This window comes from Mirounga angustirostris, unplaced genomic scaffold, assembly GCF_029215605.1.
Source record: "Mirounga angustirostris isolate CCGP_5_RB_7025 unplaced genomic scaffold, mMirAng1.0.hap1 SCAF_9, whole genome shotgun sequence".
NCBI classification, from domain to species: domain Eukaryota; kingdom Metazoa; phylum Chordata; class Mammalia; order Carnivora; family Phocidae; genus Mirounga; species Mirounga angustirostris.
Genome location: NW_026991717.1, coordinates 91658187 through 91679945, shown reverse-complemented (window position 1 = coordinate 91679945; position 21759 = coordinate 91658187). Strand labels below are relative to the sequence as shown.

At 38.4% G+C, this 21759-nt stretch overlaps 2 protein-coding genes across 2 annotated transcripts; one reads left to right on the top strand and one right to left on the bottom strand.

Moving 5' to 3' along the window:
• Positions 1-7711: 7711 nt before the first annotated feature.
• LOC123862427 (ran-specific GTPase-activating protein) lies at positions 7712-8238 on the bottom strand. The gene has a single exon (XM_045901975.2). The coding sequence runs from the start codon at positions 8105-8107 to the stop codon at positions 7712-7714; it is 396 nt and encodes a 131-aa protein (XP_045757931.1). The 5' UTR covers positions 8108-8238.
• A 9944-nt stretch (positions 8239-18182) lies between these two features.
• On the top strand, positions 18183-20501 carry FSCB (fibrous sheath CABYR binding protein). The gene is given in 1 exon segment (XM_045901789.2): positions 18183-20501. A coding segment is annotated over 1 exon segment (2304 nt). The 5' UTR covers positions 18183-18197.
• The last annotated feature ends 1258 nt before the right edge of the window (positions 20502-21759 follow it).

Below are 21759 nucleotides of genomic sequence, written 5' to 3'. Positions count from 1 at the left end.
GGTCATGATCCCAGGGACCTGGGATCGAGCCCCACATCAGGCTCCCTGCTTGGTGCGGAGCCTGCTTCTCCCTCTCCCGCTGCCATTCCCTCCGCTTGTGCTCTCTAGCTCTGTCTATCTCTCTGTCAAATAAATAAAATCTTAAAAAAATAATAATAATATGATACTATATTCTAAACACTATCAATACCACTTATTTAATCTTTACAGCAATCCTATGAGGTCAGTATATTTATTGTCATCATTATCTCCATTTGACACTTAACACAGATGAGATACAGACCCTTTAAGTGACTTGCCTAAGATTGTAGAGTTGTAAGAAGCAGAACCAGGATTCAAACTCCAGCATTACGGATTCCTTCCATCCTCCATGTTTTATCTGTATTGTCTCTATCTATAGTGCTTCTGGCCCAGTTTCTCTCCATTCCCTTACCGTGATTTATTTTTCTTCAAAGCACTTACTACCACCTAAAATATTAACTATTTATTTGTCTATTTGTTTATTGTCTGTTTCCCCCTGCCAAAATGTCAGCTCCACAAAAGCAGGGACTTTGTTCTTTTGTTCAGTGCTTACAAGTGTATGGAATATAGTAGGTATTTAAAACATATTTGGTGAATGAATGAATGAATGGATGAACATCTCATCATGTGCTGATTATTTAGCAACAGCCTCTCTGCTGGAGCTGGGACACTGAAAACTTTCTGGTTTGCAGGCTGGCTGGCTTTCTGTTAGGATCTGCCAGTAGAAGCACTAGAGGGAACCTGCAAGGCTGGAGACAGAAATCATGAGTTTCAGGTCCTTGGATCCCTTCTCCAGGCACCTAAGTTTTAGTCGTTATTACCTCTTCCCTTTGCCCCCTAGCTGTTGAGAGTTGTATCTTCTCCTTGTAATTACTATTTCCATGATTCGTAGGTATTCCCTTTTTGCCTTTTTAATTTTCTAATACAAGGTTAATATTTCTTTATATTAGATTCTCTCCCCTCCAATAACTGGTATAGTTTCTGTCTTTTGTCTCCTAACCAATATAGAATTGGTATGAGGAGTTGTCTCAGGAAAAATGATCTCAAAGGTGAGAGTTGATGATTGGCTTGGTTGTACTTGAGCCTAAATGCAGTGCTGAGTTCTGTATAAATGTGTAGTGGGAGGTTAGTAATCCACGGTATGGAGTGTTATCAGGATTAATAAAATTTTCTGCTGTCGTTGATTGTCTTAAAGTGCCTAATAGTAAAGTACATTGGTAATTCTGACTGGCACGGCAGTAATGTGACTATAAGCATTGTGGCATGAGGTGGCTTCCTTTGAATGCACAGGAGTATTCATGGAAGAAATTCAGTTCTAATTCCTTTAAACTCTCAGCCAAAGTCATTACCAGGGAATCAGAGGGCTTCCTTTTTTTTTTTTTTTTTTAAAGATTTTATTTATTTATTTGACACAGAGAGAGAGAGAGATCACAAGTAGGCAGACAGGCAGGCAGAGGGAGAGGGAGAGGCAGGCTTCCTGCTGAGCACAGAGCCTGATGTGGGGCTTGATCCCAGGACCCTGGGATCATGACCTGAGCCGAAGGCAGATGCTTAACCATCTGAGCCATCCAGGCATCCCCAGAGAGCTTCTTAGAAAAACATCTTATTTGTTATAGCTACTGAAAATGAGGCACAAAATTTAATTATACAGGTTGCAGAATTAAAACATAAGGTGCAATCTTGCCAAGTCTCTTATAAGAGAGAAAGTTGCTTGGGGAGAAACTAAAACTCAAGACTTGGAGTAGGAACATCTGAATGGATTCATGTTGAATGTGAGGTATTAGTCAGTGGATATTTTCATGAAAACCAATAAAAATCAGGAGAAAAAAACATACTTTAAATGATTAATAGTAAAAATACAGTATACTTTAATGTTCTTTAGTAGAGAGATCTCTATGGGTCAGTCCAAATGTCAAATTGTTTCTGCCCAATGAGTCACTGGAAATGGGAATGTTTATCTGAGTCTGTCAACACTGAAAAATGGGCTGTACTGGTAGGAACCATACTGAAAGCTCTGTTGTCATTCATGGAGTCTGATGTCTGTAGCAGCAATCTGCTTGTCATCAGCAGCTGTCAGAATGCTTCCCTGCTTCATTGCTCTCAACTACAGGTGTAAAACTCCTAGTCTTGCTCCTGCTTTTAGTTACTTTCCTACTGTTTTATACCATCTTTTCATTCATTCTGAGTCAGAAGGGTGCAGTCTATACCAGATGCTTCATGTGTTGATACATAGTCAAACCCTAGTGATGGAATTTTCTTCTGGAATAAATACTTGGTGTGGATTTGAAATGTTGAATTTATGGTAATATCAATACATGAGTGAAGAATCATAGTGTAGAATTAAGTGAGTAAACTTTGGAATTAGAATTGTTTTGAATCTTGTTTCAGGCACCCATTAGCTAGGTAAAATTTGGGCAAGTTACCCAAACTATCTGAGATTCAGCTCCTTAAAACAACACAAATTTATTCTCTTACTGTTCTGGAGGTCAGAAGTCTGAAATGGATCTCAGTAGGCCAAAATCAAGGTGTCAGCAGGGCTGTGCTGCTATTAGATGCTCAAGGGGAGAATCCATTTCCTTGCCTTTTCTAGTTTCTAGAGGCTACTTACATGCTTGGCTTGTAGCTCATTCTTCTATCTTCAAAGGTGGCAGCATAGCATCTTCAAATCTCTCACTCTTTGCACCTCCCTTTTTCACTTATAAGGACCCTTGTAGTTACATTTGGACCACTTGGATAATCTAGGATAATATCCCCATCTCAAGGTCATTGATGAACACCCTTAATTTCATCTGCAGCTTTAATTCTCTTTTGCCATATAAACTAATATATTCAGAGGTTCTGTGTATTAGGAAATGGTTGTTTTTGGGAGGTCATTATTCTGCTTGCCATACTTAATATTACCTAAGTAATGCATATGAAGTGCCTGACCCATGGTAGGCCATTAATAGAGATTATTTTTTAGTACCATACAAAGTTCTACAAATATTTCTTTAGATAATTAAAAAAGAATATAAGCAATCTGGATGAATTTAAGGAAATGGTGACTAGTGTATGAATGAATTCATTCTTTGTTGGAAGAGGGGAGCACTGGTCTACTTACTGACTTTCACTGTAGCCCATCTTGTCTTCTCTCCCTCTCCAAATGCTTTATTTGCATTATCTCATATGAGAGAGCCCCATATCCCTTGAAATTTTCTTTTTGCCAATTACCAAGTATGTTGGCACTCTTTAAAGTTCTATCAGGTGTTCCAATATCACTGATATTTGCCTGGTTGAATATAACCGTCAAACATTTATTTCATGACCATTCAGAAAAATTGGCAGTATTGTTAATTATACAACTCAATATTGTTGAGGATATCTGCCTAATCTGGGAAATTGCTCTCTGACAAAAACATAAATTGGTCTGGCAATTATTTTTTTCCTAGGATCTATTATTTTTTACTCTTATATGTTAGAAACTTACATTTTGGTTTAATATATTTTTTAAGATTTTATTTATTTTTTTGAGAGAGAGAGCACAGAAGCAGGGGGAGTGGCAGAGGGAGAGGGAGAAGCAGGCTCCCTGCTCAGGAGCCCAACATGGGGCTCAGTCCCAGGGCCCTGGGACCATGACCTGAGCCAAAGGCAGATGCTTAACCAACTGAGCCACCCAGGCGCCCCAGTTCAATATTTTTTAATGAGATGTATAAACACAGATTATTAGAAGCCTCAGTGTATTAGTGTATTCTTGGATAATTTTAAGATTTATTTATTTATTTTAGAGAGAGAGAGAGAGAGCAGGGGGAGGGACAGAGGGAGAGGGAGAGAGAGTCTTTTATTTTTTTTAATTAACATATAATGTATTATTTGTTTCAGGGGTATAGGTCTGTGATTCATCAGTCTTACACAACACCCAGTGCTCACCACAACACATACCCTCCCCAGTGTCCATCACCCAGCCACTGCATCCCCCCTCCTCCTCCCCTCCCCTCCAGCAACCCTCAGTTTGTTTCCTAAGATTAAGAATCTCCTATGGTTTGTCTCTCTCTCTGGTTTCATCTTGTTTCATTTTTTCCTCTCTTCCCCTATGATCCTCTGCCTTGTTTCTTAAATTCCTCCTATCAGTGAGATCATATGATAATATCTTTCTCTGAGTGATTTATTTCACTTAGCATAATACATAATACATATTTTGGCTATTGTGGACATTGCTGCTATAAACTTTGGGGTGCAGGTGCCCCTTTGAATCAGTACATTTGTATCTTTGGGGTAAATAGCCAGTAGTGCAATTGCTGGGTCATAGGGTAGCTATATTTTCAACTTTTTGAGGACCTCCATACTGTTTTCCAGAGTGGCTGCACCAGCTTGCATGAGGGAGAGAGAGTCTTAAGCAGACTCCTGCTGAATGCAGAGCCTGATGCAAGGCTCAATCTCACGACCCTGAGATCACAACCTGAGCAGAAACCAAGAGTTGGATGCTTAAGTGACTATACCACCCAGGCACCCCCTTTTAAAAAAAAATTATATATATATACACAATGGAATTTTATGTATATAATATATACAGTGGGATATTTTACATATATAATGTGTGTGTGTGTGTGTGTATATATATATATATATATATATATATATATAAAATATATATAATGGAATATATTACAACTTCTTTATCCATTCATCTCTCAGTGGACACTTGGGCTGCTTCTGTAATTTGGCTATTGTAAACAATGCTACATGAAACATAGGGGTGCATATATATTTTCAAATTAGTGTTTTTGTATTCTTTGGGTAAATACCCAGTAGTGTGATGACTGGATCATGGGGTATTTTTAATTTTTTGAGGAAACTCCATCCTGTCTTCCATGATAACTGCACCAGTTTGCATTCCCACCAACAGTGCATGAGGGTTCCTTTTTCTGCACATCCTCGCTGACACTTGTCTCTTGTGTTTATTATTTTAGCCATTCTGGCAGGTGTGAAGTGATACCTCATTGTGGCTTTGATTTGCATTTCCCTGATGATGAGCGAAGTTGAGCATCTTTTCATGTGTCTGTTGGCCATCTGGATGTTTTCTTTGGATAAATGTCTGTTCATGTCTTCTGCCCAGTCTTTAATTGGATTATTTGGGGTTTTTTTGGGTGTTAAGTTGTATAAGGTATTTATGTATTATGGATAGTAAGCCTTTATTGGATATGTCATTTGCAAATATCTTCTCCCACCAAGTAGGTTGTCTTTTAGTTTTCTTGGTTGTTTCCTTTACCACGCAGAATCTTTTAATTTCAATGTAGTCCCAATAGCTGAATTTTGCTTTTGTTTCCCTTGCCTGACGTGGCATATCTAGAAAAATGTTGCCATGGCCAATGTCAGAGAAATTAATGCCTGTGCTTTCTTCTAGGATTTTTATTGTTTTAGGTCTCACATTTAGGTCTTTAATCCATTTTGAGTTTATTTTTGTGTATGGTGTAAGAAAGTGACCCCATTTCATTCTTTTGCATGTAGCTGTTCAGTTTTCCCAACACCATTTGTTGAGGAGACTTGTTTTCTTTTTCCATTGCATATTCTTGCCTCCTTTGTGTAAGATTAATTGACCATATAATTGTAGACTTATTTCTGGGTTCTCTATTCTGTTCCCTTGATCTATGTGTCTATTTTTGTGCCAGTACCATACTAGTTTGATTACTACAGCTTTGTAGTATGAAATTTTGGATTGTGATACATCCAGTTTGGTTCTTCTTTTTCAAGATTGCTTTGGGTATTTGGGGTCTTTTGTGGTTGCATACAAATTTTAGGATTGTTTGTTCTAGTTCTGTGAAAAATACTGTTGGTATTTTGATAGGGATTGCATTAAATCTGTAGAGAGCTTTGGCTAGTATGGACATTTTCACAATATTGGTTCTCCCAATCCAGGAACATGGCATATCTTTCTATTTGTGTCCTCTTTAGTTTTGTTCATCAGTGTTATATAGTTTTCAGAGTACATTTCTTTCACCTCCTTGGTTAAGTTTACTCATGCATTTTATTATTTTGGTGCAATTGTAAATAGGATTGTTTTCTTAATTTCTCTTTCTGCTACTTCATTTTTAGTGTTTAAAATGCAACGATTTCTGTATATTGATTTTGTATCCTGCGACTTACGGATTTCATTTATCAGTTCTAGTAGTTTTTTTGGTGGGCTCTTTAGGGTTTTTTATATATAATATGTTATCTGCATGAAGTGCAAGTTTTACTTCTCCTTACTGATTTGGATAAATTTTATTTCCTTTTGCTGTCAGATTGCTGTGGCTAGGACTTCTAGTACTATTTTGAATAGAAGTGGTGAGAGTGGACATCCTTGTCTTGTTTCTGATCTTAGGGAAAAGCTCTCAGTTTTTTTCCCATTGAGTATGATGTTAGCTGTAGGTTTTTCACGTAAGGCCTTTATTATGTGGAGGTATGTTCCCTCTAAATCTACTTTGTTGAGAGTTTTTATCATGAATGGATGTTGTACTTTGTCAAATGTTTTTTCTGCATCTATTGAAATGATCAAAGAGTTTTTATCCTTTCTCTTATTGATGTGAAGTATTGCACTGACTGATTTCTGAATATTGAGCTAACCTGGATCCCAGTAATAAATCCCACTTGATCACGGTGAATGATTTTTTAAAATGTATTGTTGGATTTGGTTTGCTAGTATTTTGTCAAGGATTTTTGCCTCAATGTTCATCAGAGATTTTCACCTATAGTTTTCTTTTTTAATGGTGTCTTTCTCTGGTTTGGGTACCCAGATAATGCTGGCCTCATAGAATCAATTTGGAAGTTTTTTTTCCTCTTCCAGTGTTTGGAGAAGTTTGAGAAGAATAGGTATTCACTCTTCTTTAAATATTTGTTAGAATTCATATATGAAGCCATCTGGTTGTGGACTTTTTTTTTTGTTGGGAGTGTTTTTTCTTTTTTTTTTTTTTAATTACTGATTCAATTTCATTGCTAGTAGTTAGTCTGTTCAAATTTTCTGTTTCTTTTGGTTTCAGTTTTGGTAGTTTACATGTTTCTAGGAATTTATCTGTTACTTCTAGGTTGTCCAGTTTTTTAGCATATAATTTTTCATAATATTCTCTTATAATCCTTTGTATTTCTGTGGTGTCACTTGTTTTTTTTTTCTTTCATTTCTGATTTTGTTTGAGTCTCTCCTTGGTTTTTGATGAGTCTTGTTGGGTTTATCAATTTTGTTGATCTTTTCAAAGAACCAACTCCTGGTTTCATTGATCTGTTCTATTGTTTTTTTAGTGTCTATATCTTTTATTTCTGCTCTAATGTTTATTGTGTCCTTCCTTCTGCTGGTTTGTGGTTTTGTTTTTTGTTCTTTTTCTAGCTCCTTTATGTATAAAGTTAGGTTGTTTGAGATTTTTCTTGCTTCTTGATAGGCCTGCATTGCTATAAACTTCCCTCTTGGAACTGCTTTTGCTGCATCTCCATGATTTTGGATAGTTGTGTTTTCTTTTTGTTGTTGTTGTTGGAATTCAGTTCTTTATATAAGGTCCCTTGTAAAAACAAAACAGAATAAAAACAAACTGAAAAGAAGGGGCAGGGCAAAATTTAAAAAAAGAAAAAGGAGGAAAAGAACGGAAGGAAGAGAAGTCAAGGGGAGGTGGCTTATTGCTCCTCCTCTGCTCCAGCCTTGTTCTTGGCATCTTACGACTCCTTGGCTCCTCCTTCGTGGAGAGAGCTTCTAGCTTGTCACCTTCTCGGCATTGTCGTTTTTGCCCAACCCTTTCTTTTCTCTCTCCTCGATCTCTTTCCTGCATTCTTCAAACTTCGTTTTGAATTTCTGTGCATTTTCAGCATTTAGGAAGCGGATGGCCAGCAGCTCTGGCTTGGGGCACTCGTCGGCAAAGTCAGCGTGGGTGTTCCAGACCCAGGCACGGTCACTGCCCGCGGTCGGCTTCAGTTCCATCATCGGCGTGATATAATGGTTGGCGCATATCTTCAGGGTCTTGTCCCTCCTCATGAGGAGGTGGATGGTCCCTTTCTCCTTATGCTTCAGAAGCTTGACGTCACCAGTGCCTCGTTCCTTCCATTCTGGGAGATCATTCTCTGAAGCGAATCGGAATAGCTTTGCCCGCATTTTAGAAAGTTCTTCATCTTCTTCCAGTGTTTTAATTTCCTGCTTGGGAAGAGAAACTATAGGCTCAAACTGGGGATTGTGGTTGGACTCATCTGCATTCTCAGTGGAGGTGTCATGGTCCTCATGGGTGTCCTTGGAGACGCCATGGGGGTGCGGCAGCGGCTTGGTTGGCTGGTAGTCGCTTGCTCGGCGTCCCCTCGCGGCTGGTCGTAGCTCCTCTCCTCCGCGTGTGACCCCGGCGCCTCCCACCCTCCTGCTCTTCCCTCCACCCCGTGACCCAATGATGGTTGTGTTTTCATTTTGATTTCTATCCATGTATTTTAAATTTCCTCTTGGGTTTCTTGGCTGACCCATTCATTGCTTAGTAGCATGTTATTTAACCTTTATGTATTTGTGCTCTTTCCAGAGTTTTTCTTGTGGTTGACTTCTAGTTTGATAGCATTGTGGTCAGAAAAGATGCACGGTGTGACTTTGATCTTGTTGAATTTATTGAAACTTGTTTTGTGGCCTATTATGTAATCTATTCTAAAGAATGTTCCATGCGCACTTAAAAAGATTGTGTATTCTGTACCTTTAAAATGGGATGTTCTGGATATATCTGTAGAATCCATGTGGTCGAGTGTGTCATTCAAAGACCCTCTTTCCTTGTTGATTTTGTTTGGATCATCTATTCATTGATGTAAATGGGGTGTTAAAGTCCCCTATTATTATTGTAGTAGTATCGGTGAGTTCCTTTATGTTTGCTATTAACTGTTTTATGTATTTGAGTGCTCCCATGTTGGGTACATAAACTTTTACAATTATTATATTGTCTTGTTAGATTGTCCCCTTTATATAATATCCTTCTTTGTCTCTTGTTACGGTCTTTGTTTTAATGTGTATTTTAACTGGAGTACCCATTGCTCCCCTGGCTTTCTTTTGACATCCATTTGCATGGTAAATATTTCTCCATTCCCTTACTTTCAATGTAAGTAGGCTTGAAATTATTTCTTATTTATAGCATATAAATTGGTCTTGTTTTTAAATCCATTCTATCACCCTATGTCTTTTGATTGGAGTGTTTAGTCCATTTATATTCAAAGTAATTATTGGTAGGTATGTATTTATTGCCATTTTGTTATTTTTTAAAGATTTTATTTATTTATTTGACAGAGAGAGACAGTGAGAGAGGGAACACAAGCAGGGGGAGTGGGAGAGGGAGAAGCAGGCTTCCCACTGAGCAGGGGAGCCCAATGAGGGACTCGATCCCAGGACCCTGGGATCATGACCTGAGCCAAAGGCAGACGCTTAACGACTGAGCCACCCAGGCGCCCCACCATTTTGTTACTTTTTCTGGTTGTTTTATAGTTCTCTGATCCTTTCTTCTGTTGATCTCTTCTCTTATGGTTTGCTAGCTTTCTTTAGTAATATATTTGGATTCCTTTCTCTTTATACTTTGCATATCTATTACTATGTTTTGATTTGTGGTTACCATTCAGTTTATATATAACATCTGCATATAGCAGTCTATATTAAGTTGATATTTGAAACTTTCTTTACTCCTCTCACCCCACATTTTAGGTAAGTGTTGTCATACCTTTTATTTTTTGTGTACCTGGACTGATATACTTATTTTTGTTTTAAGTATTTTTTTTTTAAAGATTTTATTTATTTATTTGAGAGAGAGAGAATGAGAGAGAGCGAGTACATGAGAGGGGGGAGGGTCAGAGGGAGAAGCAGACTCCCTGCCAAGCAGGGAGCCCGATGCGGGACTCGATCCCAGGACTCCAGGGTCATGACCTGAGCCGAAGGCAGTCACTTAACCAACTGAGCCACCCAGGCACCCTTGTTTTAAGTATTTTAAGATATACTTATTTTTACTGCTTTTGTGCTTCCTACATTTCTGACTTATGGTCTTTACTTTCCACTTGGCAAGTCCCCTTTAACATTTCTTGTTGGGCTGGTTTAGTGGTCATGAACTCCTTTAGCTTTTGTTTGGGAAACTCTTTATCTCTTCTTCTATTCTGAATGATAGCTTTGCTGGGTAGAGTATTCTTTGCTGCACATTTTTCCCTTTCTGCACTTTAAATATATCATGCCACTTTCTTCTTGCCTGCAAAGTTTCTGTTGAAAAATCCACTGATAGCCTTACGGGGTTTTCATTGTATATAACTGTCTTCTCTCCTGTTGCTGCTTTAAAAATTTTTTCTTTATCATTATTTTTTGCCATTTAAATACTCTGTGTCTTGGTGTAGACCTCCTTGGGTTGATTTTTGGGGGGAATCTTTGTGCCTTCTGGATGTGGATATGTTTCTCTCCTCAGATTAGGAAAGTTTTCAGCTTTTATTTCTTCAAATAAATTTTCTGCCCCCTTTTCTCTCTCTTCTGGGATCCATATACTGAAATGTTATGCTTGATAGAATCACTGTGTTCCCTATGTCTATTCTGATTTTGTGTAATTTTTTCTCTCTCACCTACTCAGGTTGATTACTTTCCATTACTCTGTCCTCCAGGTCACTAATTCATTCCCTGTCTCTTCTAGTCTACTTATTCTGTCTAGTGTATGTATGTATGTAGGTAGGTATGTATTTATTTATTTAAAAATTTTAAATTTAAATTCAGTTAACATATAATGTATTACTGGTTTTAGAGGTAGAGGCCTGTGCTTGATCAGTCTTATATAATACCCAGTGCTCATTACATCACATGCCTTCCTTAATGTCCATCACCCAGTTACCCCATACCTCCATCCCCTTCCCCTCCAGCAATCCTCAGAATGTTTCCTATGATTAAGAATCTCTTATGGTTTATCTCTCTCTCTGGTTTCATCTTTTTTTATTTTTTCCTCTCTTCCCCTATCATTCTCTGTTTCTTAAATTCCACATATTAGTGAGATCATATGATAATTGTCTTTCTCTGGTGGACTTATTTCACTTGGCATAATACCCTCTAGTTCCATCCACATCATTGCAAATGGCAAGATTTCATTTTTTGATGACTGTATAATATTCTATTACCACCTCTTCTTTATCCATTCATCTGTCAATGGACATCTGGGCTCTTTGCATAGTTTGGCTATTGTGGACATTGCTGCTATAAACATTGGGGTGCAGGTGCCTCTTTGGATCACTACATTCATATCTTTGGGGTAGATACCCAGTAGTGCAATTGCTGGGTCATAGGGTAGCTCTATTTTCAACTTTCTGAGGAAGCTCCATACTGCCATTTTGTTACTTTTTGTAACTGTTTTTCAGAGTGGCTGCACCAGCTTGCATTCCCACAAATAGTGTAGGACGGTTTCCCTTTCTCTGCATCCTCACCAACCCACTCCTGGGCTCACTCTTTGTAGCTGGCTTCCCTGCTCTGTTGCCTGAGAGCTCTGTTACACACAGGCACCCCTGGTCTTCCTGTGACTCTGAGGGGCCTGAGACCACACTGTCCCAGCTAGGGTTCTGCCCCTGCTTAGCCTCCTAAGTGATGTCCATCACTGGAGCAGACTTCTAAAAATTTCCAATTTAGTGCTCTGCCGCTCTATCACTTGCTGATAGCTGGCTGACAGAGGCTCCCGCCCCCCACAGTCTATATTCCCATATATTGCCTCGGATTCACTTCTCTGCACCTCCTACCTTGCAGAAAGTGGTCACTTTTCTATTCAAAATGTTGCAGCTTTTCTTTTCTTTGATCTCCGGTTGAGTTCATAGAGTGTTCAGAATGATTTGATATCTATCTAGCTGAATTCCTGGGACCAGACTAAACTAAGGTCTCCTACTCCCCTGCCATCTTGGACTCTCCCCATCTAGTGTATTTTTAATTTCATGTATTGTATTCTTCATCTCTGATTGGTTCTTTTTTCTCTCTTTGTCAAAGGTCTCACAGATGTCCTCCACTTTTTTTTCAAGTCCAGTGAGTATCTTTATGATCATTACTTTAAATTCTCTAGCAGGCATAATTACTTTTATCCATTTAAAAATGCTTAGGCCTTGGGGTGCCTGGGTGGCTCAGTCAGTTAAGCAGCTGCCTTTGGCTCAGGTCATGATCCCGGATCCTGGGATCTAACCCCACATCTGGCACCCTGCTCAGCAGAGAGCCTGCTTCTCCTTCTTCCTCTGCCTGCCACTCTGCCTGCTTGTGTTCTCTCTCTGTAAATAAATAAATAAATAATTTAAAAATAAAATAAAATGCTTACGCCTCTTGCTGTGGTTTTGTCTTATTCTTTCACTTGGGACATATTTCTCTGTCTCCTCAATTTGTCTAACTCTCTGTGTCTGTTTCTATGTGTTAGGAAAGTCTGCTATATCTCTCGCTCCTGAAAGCAATGGCCTTATGAGGAAGAGGTCCTGTAGTGCCAATGCAGTGTCCCCTGTTCACCAGAAGCTGGACTTCAGGGGTATCTCCTATATGTATTGCATTCACCCTGCTGTTTTGCCTTGGCTGCTTTTTCTTTCAGTCCATTTGTCTACAGTGTCTCTCTTTGTCTATTGTGGGCAGTGTTTGGTTTCTTTTGGTTAGTGGACTAGTCTGGGACCCCCTTGGGCTTGAGTTGGGTCAGACCAGGCATTTGCCAGAGAGGCAATAGTACCAAAATGCAGGGCACTTTCCCTGTGCCTTCCACTGAGATGTTCTCATTAATGGGCAGGGCCTATAATCAGACCAACTGTCTGCTCCCAGCCCCTGGCTGGGGGTGCCATGTGACTGCTGTGTGTGGTTATCTTCCCTCATTCCAGGGAAGGATTCACTTTGGAGTGGTGACGGTCCCTATCAGGGCTGCTTGCACACTGCCAGGCTGGTGACCCTCGTTTGAATGGACTCCAGCTAAGAGCATAGTAGGGGGGCTGGGCCAGCTGGGATGGGGCACACAGTTTTAACAAGGTGTACACCAACCTGCTTGTGAATGAGACTTGCAGTTTCCACCACTGCTGCTGCCACCACTGCAGTGGGGACCAAGGCCCTGCACGGTGTGTGGGCCAGTAGATGCTTTGTTGGCAAGGTTTGCTTGGTAGAGGACCTGCAGTTTTGGGACTGAAGCAAGTGTGACTAGAAAAGGCAGATCTGCCAAAGCCTGGGGTGGGGGGGCAGGGCTTGGTGTAAACATGTTAGATAGTGAATGTTGTTGTGGAGGTGGTTCTCTCAGGTAGCCATATGTTTATGCCTGGGGTTGGTTGTTCAGCAATATGTTGATTAACATCCATATACTTGTGAATTTTCCTGTTATCTTCTTGTAATTGATTTCTAATTTCATACCATTGTGATTAGCAAAGATGCTTGATATGATTTCAGTTTTCTCAAATGTTTAAAAAACTTGTTTTGTCAGATAACATATGATCTATCCTAAAGAATGTTTTGTCTGTGTTAGAGAAGAATGTTTATTTTCTTGCTGTTGGAAAGAATGTTCTATATGCGTCTGTGAGGTCCATCTGATCTAAAGTGTAGTTCAAGGCCAAGTTTTCTTATTAATTTTCTATCTGGATTATCTATTCATTAATGACGGCAGAGTAATCGACTCATTTACTTTTATTGTGTTGTTGTCTACTTATCCCTTCGGATCTCTTCATATTTGTTTTGTATATTTAGGTATTCTGATATTGGGTGCATAAATATTTATAATTGTTAGATCCAAAATAACAATACTTAGAGTTTGCAAGTCAATGCATCATCAGTCCCCTATCTACTTCTTCCAGCATATTCTAATGAATGATTTCCTTTGCTCACTTAGCCTTTCCTCTTGCCACAGCAGATTTTTCTTACAGTTTTTAGAATTTTCTTTCTATTGTTACTCCCTTGGATGCTTTCTCAATTAGATGCTCTCTCCTATAAAACCCTTTTGGAAATAAAATATTTTTAAAAAAAGGGGCACCTGGGTGGCTCAGTTGGTTAAGCGACTGCCTTCAGCTCAGGTCATGATCCTGGAGTCCCAGGATCGAGTCCCGCATCGGGCTCCCTGCTCGGCAGGGAGTCTGCTTCTCCCTCTGACCCTCCCCTGTCTCATGCTCTCTCTCTCTATCTCATTCTCTCTCTCAATTAAATAAATAAAATATTTAAAAAAAAAAAACCCTTTTGGTCCTATTACTCCAGGTAAAATATATTTTCTCTTCACTACTTAACAATATTTTTTACAATTTTTATATTTGTTTATTCAGTTTCTCCCAATGGACTGTGAGATTCACAAGGATAGGGAACAATGTCTTTTTGTGTTCTTGTTTCCTCAATACCTGGCAATGTCCCTAGAATATATAGATACTCAATACATATTTTTTGAGGTAATAATTATTTCCAAAAATTAAGTAGAATTGGAAGTAAAATTGTGGGCAAATAGTATGCACATTTTAGAAATATTTGATATTTACTTTCAGATTATCCAGAATAAAGTTTGTATCAATTCAAACTTCTGCCAGTAATGTATGAAGCTATCCATTTAATAATACTTTCACTTTTGGGGGGTATTAACTTTAAAATAAATATTTGCTAATGTTACATTGGTATTTTAATTTTTATTTTAGAAGTGAACTTGATCTCTTTTATATATTTATTGTTCACTTATTTTTCTTCTATAATTTTTTTATTCATGTCCTTTGTTAATTTTTCTATTGTTACCTTTATATTGATTTCTAAAATCTTTTAGTATATTAAATACAGCTCTTTGTCTACGTGATAGTTTGCACTTATTTTTCCTAGATTTTCATTGCACTTTAATTTTACTTTTAATTCACAGAGATTTTAGAATTTTATGGCATCTATTCCCACCCTTTCACTGAAACTGCTCTTACTAAAATTACCAATAATCTTATAGTTATTATATCCAGTGGGCATTTTTCAGACTTCACCTTATTTGATATACTGAGAACAAAGCAATATAGGTCACAGTTTAGATATTTGGTTTACATTGATTTGAAATATCTCTGCCACTTCTAAATGATAGCTTTCCAAGTTATTATAATAAAAAATGAAATTAAGGGCTACTTTGCAAATTTGTTTGTGCTAACATTAAATGTAAATCATCACGTAGAAGCCTTTCAGCAAATCCTTCTGGTTTTATGATTATGGAAATGAGTCAAATATTGTGTGAAACCAAATGCCAGACCTGAATTAGAAATAAAGAAACTAGCTCTAGAGATTGAGAAAGAGTTGGAGTACAGCATTCCAAGCAGAAATCAGAAATATGGGGTCCTGAAAGAATGTTGTATTAGTGTCCTAGAGCTGCTGTAATAAAGTACCACATACTGGGTTAAAACAACAGAACTTTATTCTCTCACAGTTCTAGAGGCTTGAAGTCCCAAATCATTGGCAGAGCCATGCTCCCTCTGAAGCCTGCTTCTTTCAGCTTCTAGTAGCCCTAGGTATTCCTTGCCTTATGGCAGCATAACACAAATCTCTGCCTCCATCTTCTCATGAACATCTTCCCTCTGTGTCTTTTCCCACTCTTTTTATAAGAACCACTTGACCTGATTACATTTGCAAAGATCCTTTTACCAAATAACGTCACATTCACAGTACCCAACACATCTTTTTGGGATACACAATTCAATCCATAACAGATGTGAACCAAGTAAATGGGAGAAAATGGAATCATGTAGATTTCTAGAACAAAGGGTAAAATACCAAATCCTAAATTGACAAGATAGGTTGAATAATGATTAGTTGGGTAGGTAGATCAGCAGGGGAAAAGGAGCATTTGTGGATTTAAGAAATGTAATGAGAAACTGCTCTATGAAATCCCTTGTAATTCCATTTGGAATCTCAAGTAAATTTTTAAATTTTTTTTTTAATTTTTTTTTTATTAAAGATTTTATTTATTTATTTGAGAGAGAGAATGAGAGACCGAGAGCACGAGAGGGAAGAGGGTCAGAGAGAGAAGCAGACCCCCCGCTGAGCAGGGAGCCCGATGTGGGACTCAATCCTGGGACTCCAGGATCATGACCTGAGCCGAAGGCAGTCGCTTAACCAACTGAGCCACCCAGGCGCCCTCAAGTAAATTTTTAATTGATTATTTAGGCATGCTAATTTGTTTCTATAAATAAGCTAGTGATAAAGGCAGCTTAGTGCAATAGGTTGGTGTATAATTAAGATTGATCAAATTCTTTATTATTTCTTGGAGGGGAAAGTAAATATCAAATAATTAGAAATTGAAATTTTAACTGATATTGAAAATTCAAGTTATAGCTATGGAAGATTTGGTAAAATCTTATTTAAGTTGAGGCAGCAAAATTAATCCAGTACATGCAATTGCATAATCCAATGAATAAAATGTTGGTTTTGAAATTTATTTCTTGTTATAAATCAACCCCAAATGGACTTTGAAGATATTCTATAAAATCTCAGAAACTTGATTACAAAAGACACATGCAATGTGTGACAGATGCAGTTGAGAACACCAGACCACAAAGAGGTTGATAAACAACCTAATTTTCAAACTATAGCCAGTCTGATGAAAACCTATGTCAGTTCTTTTGTAAAATGACTATTGTTATACTTCACTTTATTAATTCTTAGAAAGATAGAACATAGTGAAGCAGAATGGACAAAAATTAAAGCAGAGCCAGTTGAGCTGTAAGACAAGCAACATGGTTTTTAACACATTCATCCAATTATACTGAACAAATATTCACTGATCCCTACCAAGAGACTGAGGTTGTTTTAGGAACTGGGTCAAAGAATGTGAAAAATGTTAATTTATTTGGCTAAGATGACCTAACTACAATTAAGACTAATGCATGTCAAACAAGTGTAATTATTCAATGACATTTTTATATTTCCTTGAGGCATAAAGAAATTTAAAAATATTTCTAGGTTAATCAAGTCATAATGATTGTTTAGATATGTTTGTCTCTGTGACTACATTTTTGAAGTCTGTTTTCTTCCCTTTAACTTTCTGTAGACCAAAGTGATGTGTTTTTTGCACATCTTTTGATATATTTTCATCTTGCTAGTAAAATTTTTGTGAGATGTGTAAGTTAAAGTTTTATTTACATTCCTAATCTATTATAATATCATTTATAATTTGCTTAACTGGGTTTCCTCTATTTCAAGGCTTCAGTTTACAGTTTTATCTTCATTGGGGAATTTATTCCTAGGTGGCTATTCAGTAGCTTGTATATTTAAAAAGGCATTTTATTTCATTTGACAGATCTTTAGACTTAACATTCTTTTATTTGGCAAACTTTGGGTGGAACTATTTTCTGAAATAGTTGAAAATAAAAATATCTCAAGTTGTTTGAGAATGCAAATATGCTATATATATAGGTACCATATTTGCATTTATAATATATAGGTAGTATATATATATATACATATATATCTATATCTATATATCCTACTATCAATATAGATAGTAGACTCTTGTAGTTCCTGAGTGCTGAGGACAGAGGAATGGAGTTTACATGGAATGGACCTCAGAACTCAAATTTTTAAAACAATATTCACTTTCTTCTAAATCAGGTAAGTATACATTTTGATAGAACATTGCCACATACATATATCATTTGTTTTCTCCAACAATTGAAAATAGGCTGCAGCATTCTGAGTTCTGCAATATAACTGTCTTTGATAGTAGGGTGAAAATAACAGAATTGAAAGTTCAAAAACAACACTTTCAACAATTAGGAAGCAACATTACTGGAGTTTACTTGATGTCCCTCTGATAGACAAATGCTTTTTTCAACTTGATGTTTCAAATAGTAGCTCTCTCACTTGTAGCCATTGTTTATGAGTGTTTATACCAAGTTAAAATGTGCTTGGAACACCACCAATGTAACCTTGTAGGGAGAATTGACTGTGATGTCATAGACCTTTAAGGGAAACTTCTAGAAGTGAGATTAGTCATATGAGAGACTAAACAAGAGAGATGCTTACTGAGGTGGGATCCAACAAGAGTGTAGTACAGAATGCAGTAATTTATTAATTACTTTTTTCTAAGGTAGCTCAACAGAACAACACTTAATGAAGAAAGACAAAGGCTTACCTATCTGGTACATTTGTGATTCTTGATGATTAATTACTTGAAGAGTAATATGTTTGAAATTCACCAGTTTTAGAAATGGAAGAAGGTGATGAACCTGATCAGCCTATCTCAGCAGGGAGACAAGAAATTCGAAAGAGAAGACGACCCAGCCAACCAATGGTAGACAAATCCCAGCAGACTGAAGTGACAGAGAAAAAGAAACACTTGCCTATAGCACAATCATCTGGCCCTAAAGCTACCCTTAGTATTGGTAATATTCCTGGAAGCAAAGTCAACTATGAGTCTCTCAGAGTATCTTCTCAACTTCAGCAAACTTGGACAAAGAGAAAGCGTGTACAGGATATGACTGATAAATCTCTGCAAACAGACGCTACTGTAGAAGAGAAAAAAGAAGAAATCATGTCAATTAGTGAAACAGTGATACCTGAAGAAAAGCTAGCTGCTGTTGGAGAAGCAGTCCCTGACTTTCCAGAGAGTGTTCAGGAAGTAGAAATTCCACCAAGCAGACATTCAGTTCAATTCAAAATAGATAGATCTCAGCAGACTAGTTGTACTGGAGACTGGACAATGATGAACATTCCTCAAAAAGTGGACAAGGAACAGCAGACGTACTTTAGTGAAACAGAAATAATGGTTATTGGCAGGCCAGATAGCTCTTTTTCAAAGTCAAATGAAGTTGTGCAGAAACGTAAATCCTCAGGGAAGTTTTTCATTAGTGAACATCCTGAATTGCAACCCTCAACAAGTAAAGATGAAGCAATTGGGCAGATACATAGCAGATTTCTATTTGGTCAACAAAGCAAAAAAGGTTCTTTGGAATTTTCAGAAGATGAGCAGTATGTTCTAGGTGAAGTACAGCCTCCCACTGCAGAAGAGATCTCTGCTGAAGTGCAACCTCTGCCAGCTGAGGAGACTACTACAGAAAACTCCCCAACTGTACTTCAGCCTCCACCAACTGAAGAGGTTCCTGCAGAAGAGGCCCCTGCTAAAGTAGAGCCCACACTGGGTGAAGAGGCTCTTTCAGAAGGGCCTCCTGATGAAGTTCAGTCTCCAAAAGTTGAAGAAGCTTCTATTGAAGTACAGCTTTCCCCAGCTGAGGAGACTCCTGCAGAAGAGGCCCCTGCTAAAGTAGAGTTTATCCCTGCTGAAAAGGCTTTTTCAGAAGAGGCTTATGCTGAAGTTCAGCCTCTATCAGCTGAAGAGCCTCCTACACAAGAGGCCCCAGAACTTCAGCTTTCACCAGCTGTGGAGGCCCCTGCAGAAGAGGCCCCAGCTGAAGTTCAGTCTTCACCAGCTGAGGAGGCCTTCTCTGAAGAGGCCCCAGCTGAAGTTCAGCCTCCACTAGCTGAAGAGACCCCTGCAGAAGAGGCCCCAGCTGAAGTTCAGCCTCCACCAGCTGAGACATCTCCTGAAGTTCAGTCTCCACCAGCTGAGGAGACCCCGGCAGAAGAGGTCCCAACTGAAGTTCAGCTTCCACCAGCTGAGACATCTCCTGAAGTTCAGTCTCCACCAGCTGAGGAGACCCTGGCAGAAGAGGTCCCAACTGAAGTTCAGCTTCCACCAGCTGAGACATCTCCTGAAGTTCAGTCTTCACCAGCTGAGGAGGCTCCTGCAGAAGAGGCCCAAGGTGAAGTTTGGTCTCCACCAGCTGATGAGGGCCCTGAAGAAGAGGCTCCAGATGAAATTTGGTCTTTACCAGCTGAGGAGGCTCCTGCAGAAAAGGCTCCAGATGAAGTACAGTTTCCATCAGCTGAGGAGGCTCCTGCAGAAGAGGCTCCAGATGAAGTACATTTTCCACCAGCTGAGGAGGCTCCTGCAGAAGAGGCCCCAGATGAAGTTTGGTATCTACCAGCTGAGGCAAGCCCTGCAGAAGAGGCCTCAGCTGAAATTTGGTCTCCACCGATTGAGGAGGCCTCAGCTGAAATTTGGTCTCCACCAGCGGAGGAGGTCCCTAAAGAAGATACCCCAGCTGAAGTTTGGTCTGCACCAGCTGAGGACGCCTCAGCTGAAATTTGGTCTCCACCAGCAGAGGAGGTCCCTAAAGAAGATACCCCAGCTGAAGTTGGGTCTGCACCAGCTGGAGGAGTCCTCATTGAACTTCATCCATCAGATGAAGAAACTACTTTAGAAATGGTCCCTGTTGACAAATAGTTTCCAGCAGCTGAAGAGGACTTTATTACACAAATCTCTATAGAAGATGTCCTTGCTAAAGTTCAGCCTCCACCATCTGAACACATTGCTGTAAATGAAGCTTTGGTAGAACATATGTCGACTGAATATCAATATCTCCAGACAACAGATGTCCCAGTGGTAAAATTAGAATCACTGGTTTTGGAAGATCAGCAAAAACTTGAAGAGCCTTTAGAACTGGATCCTGCCCCTGAAGATTTGTCTAATATCAAGAAAGAACAGGTCCTGGCCTTCAAAGTGGAGGGTGTCTTTCATATAGAAATAAAATAGAGGCCTCTTCCTCAGCTGTAATCAGGTCTTAACTAAGTTAGCAATCAGAAGCTAGGGGACATAAACACTTTAGAAAAGTGTAGGCATTTGGAAGTAGCTTTGTGAACAGGGAGATAAAAGGAAACCCCAAGACGTGGACCACTGGTTGGAAAATGGACAATAAAAACTAGTGGTTTAAAATTACTGTGTTATTTTCATTCAAATCTAGCATATATAAAATACCCATTTGGAAACAAAGTAAGTTGTTGATTGAAATAATTACTTGAAATATCCTTTCTATAATAAACCCTGTTGAAAAGGGTAAAATATACTCTATAGCTATATTTTCTTTTCACTACATGTAGCTTGTAGTGGAAAAGGCAGTTTCTTTGCTGCAGTTCTCTCATCTAAATTCCTTGAGTTCTAGTCACATAGCTAGAGGTATGTGTTTTTTTTCTCCTTATTATAATACATAATATCTCTAATTCTCTTTATATTTGATTCCTTCTGAGGCCAGCGTTTCTTTCCTGTTTTCATCCCTCTCTTCTTGCATGTTTTACATTTCCATATCTGGATAGGGAAACTTAATTCCTTTGTAAAAACCTTCTTTTTAATGAAGATAGCCTGGATAAAGTATTTTAAAAGGTGTGTAAACATAAAGAAAAGTATACTTAGATGGCCTTGAGGGCATATTTCTACTTAGTTTTAATTTCATTTCAACTTGGAATGTGATGAATCCTTTGGAAGCTTGGCTCATTTTTTGTACTCTGAACTTGTGATGAAGAGAAACTTGCATAAAGTTGAATGAGTAGTTGTAGTACAGTAGTCTCCCCTTACCTGCAGTTTTGCTTTCCATAGTTTCACTTACCTGCAATCAGCTGTGGTTCAGAAGCATATTTTCCTTCTGATGTATCTTTCCTTGAAGGTCAGTAGTAGCCTAATGCTACGTCACAATGCCTACACCATTCACTTCACTGCATCTCATTATGTAGGCATTTTATCCTCTCATATCATCACAAGGAGAAAGGTGAGTACAGTACAATAAGATATTTGAAATAGAAAGAGATTATATTCATATAACTTTTATTACAGAATATTGTTATAATTGTTCTATTGTATTATTAGTTATTGTTGTTAATCACTTACTGTGCCTAATTTATAAATTAAACTTTATTGTAGGTATGTAAGAATAGGAAAAAACAGTATACATAAGACTTGGTACTATCCACAATTTCAGGCATTCACTGGGGATCTCCGAAGGTATCCTTTGTGGGTAATG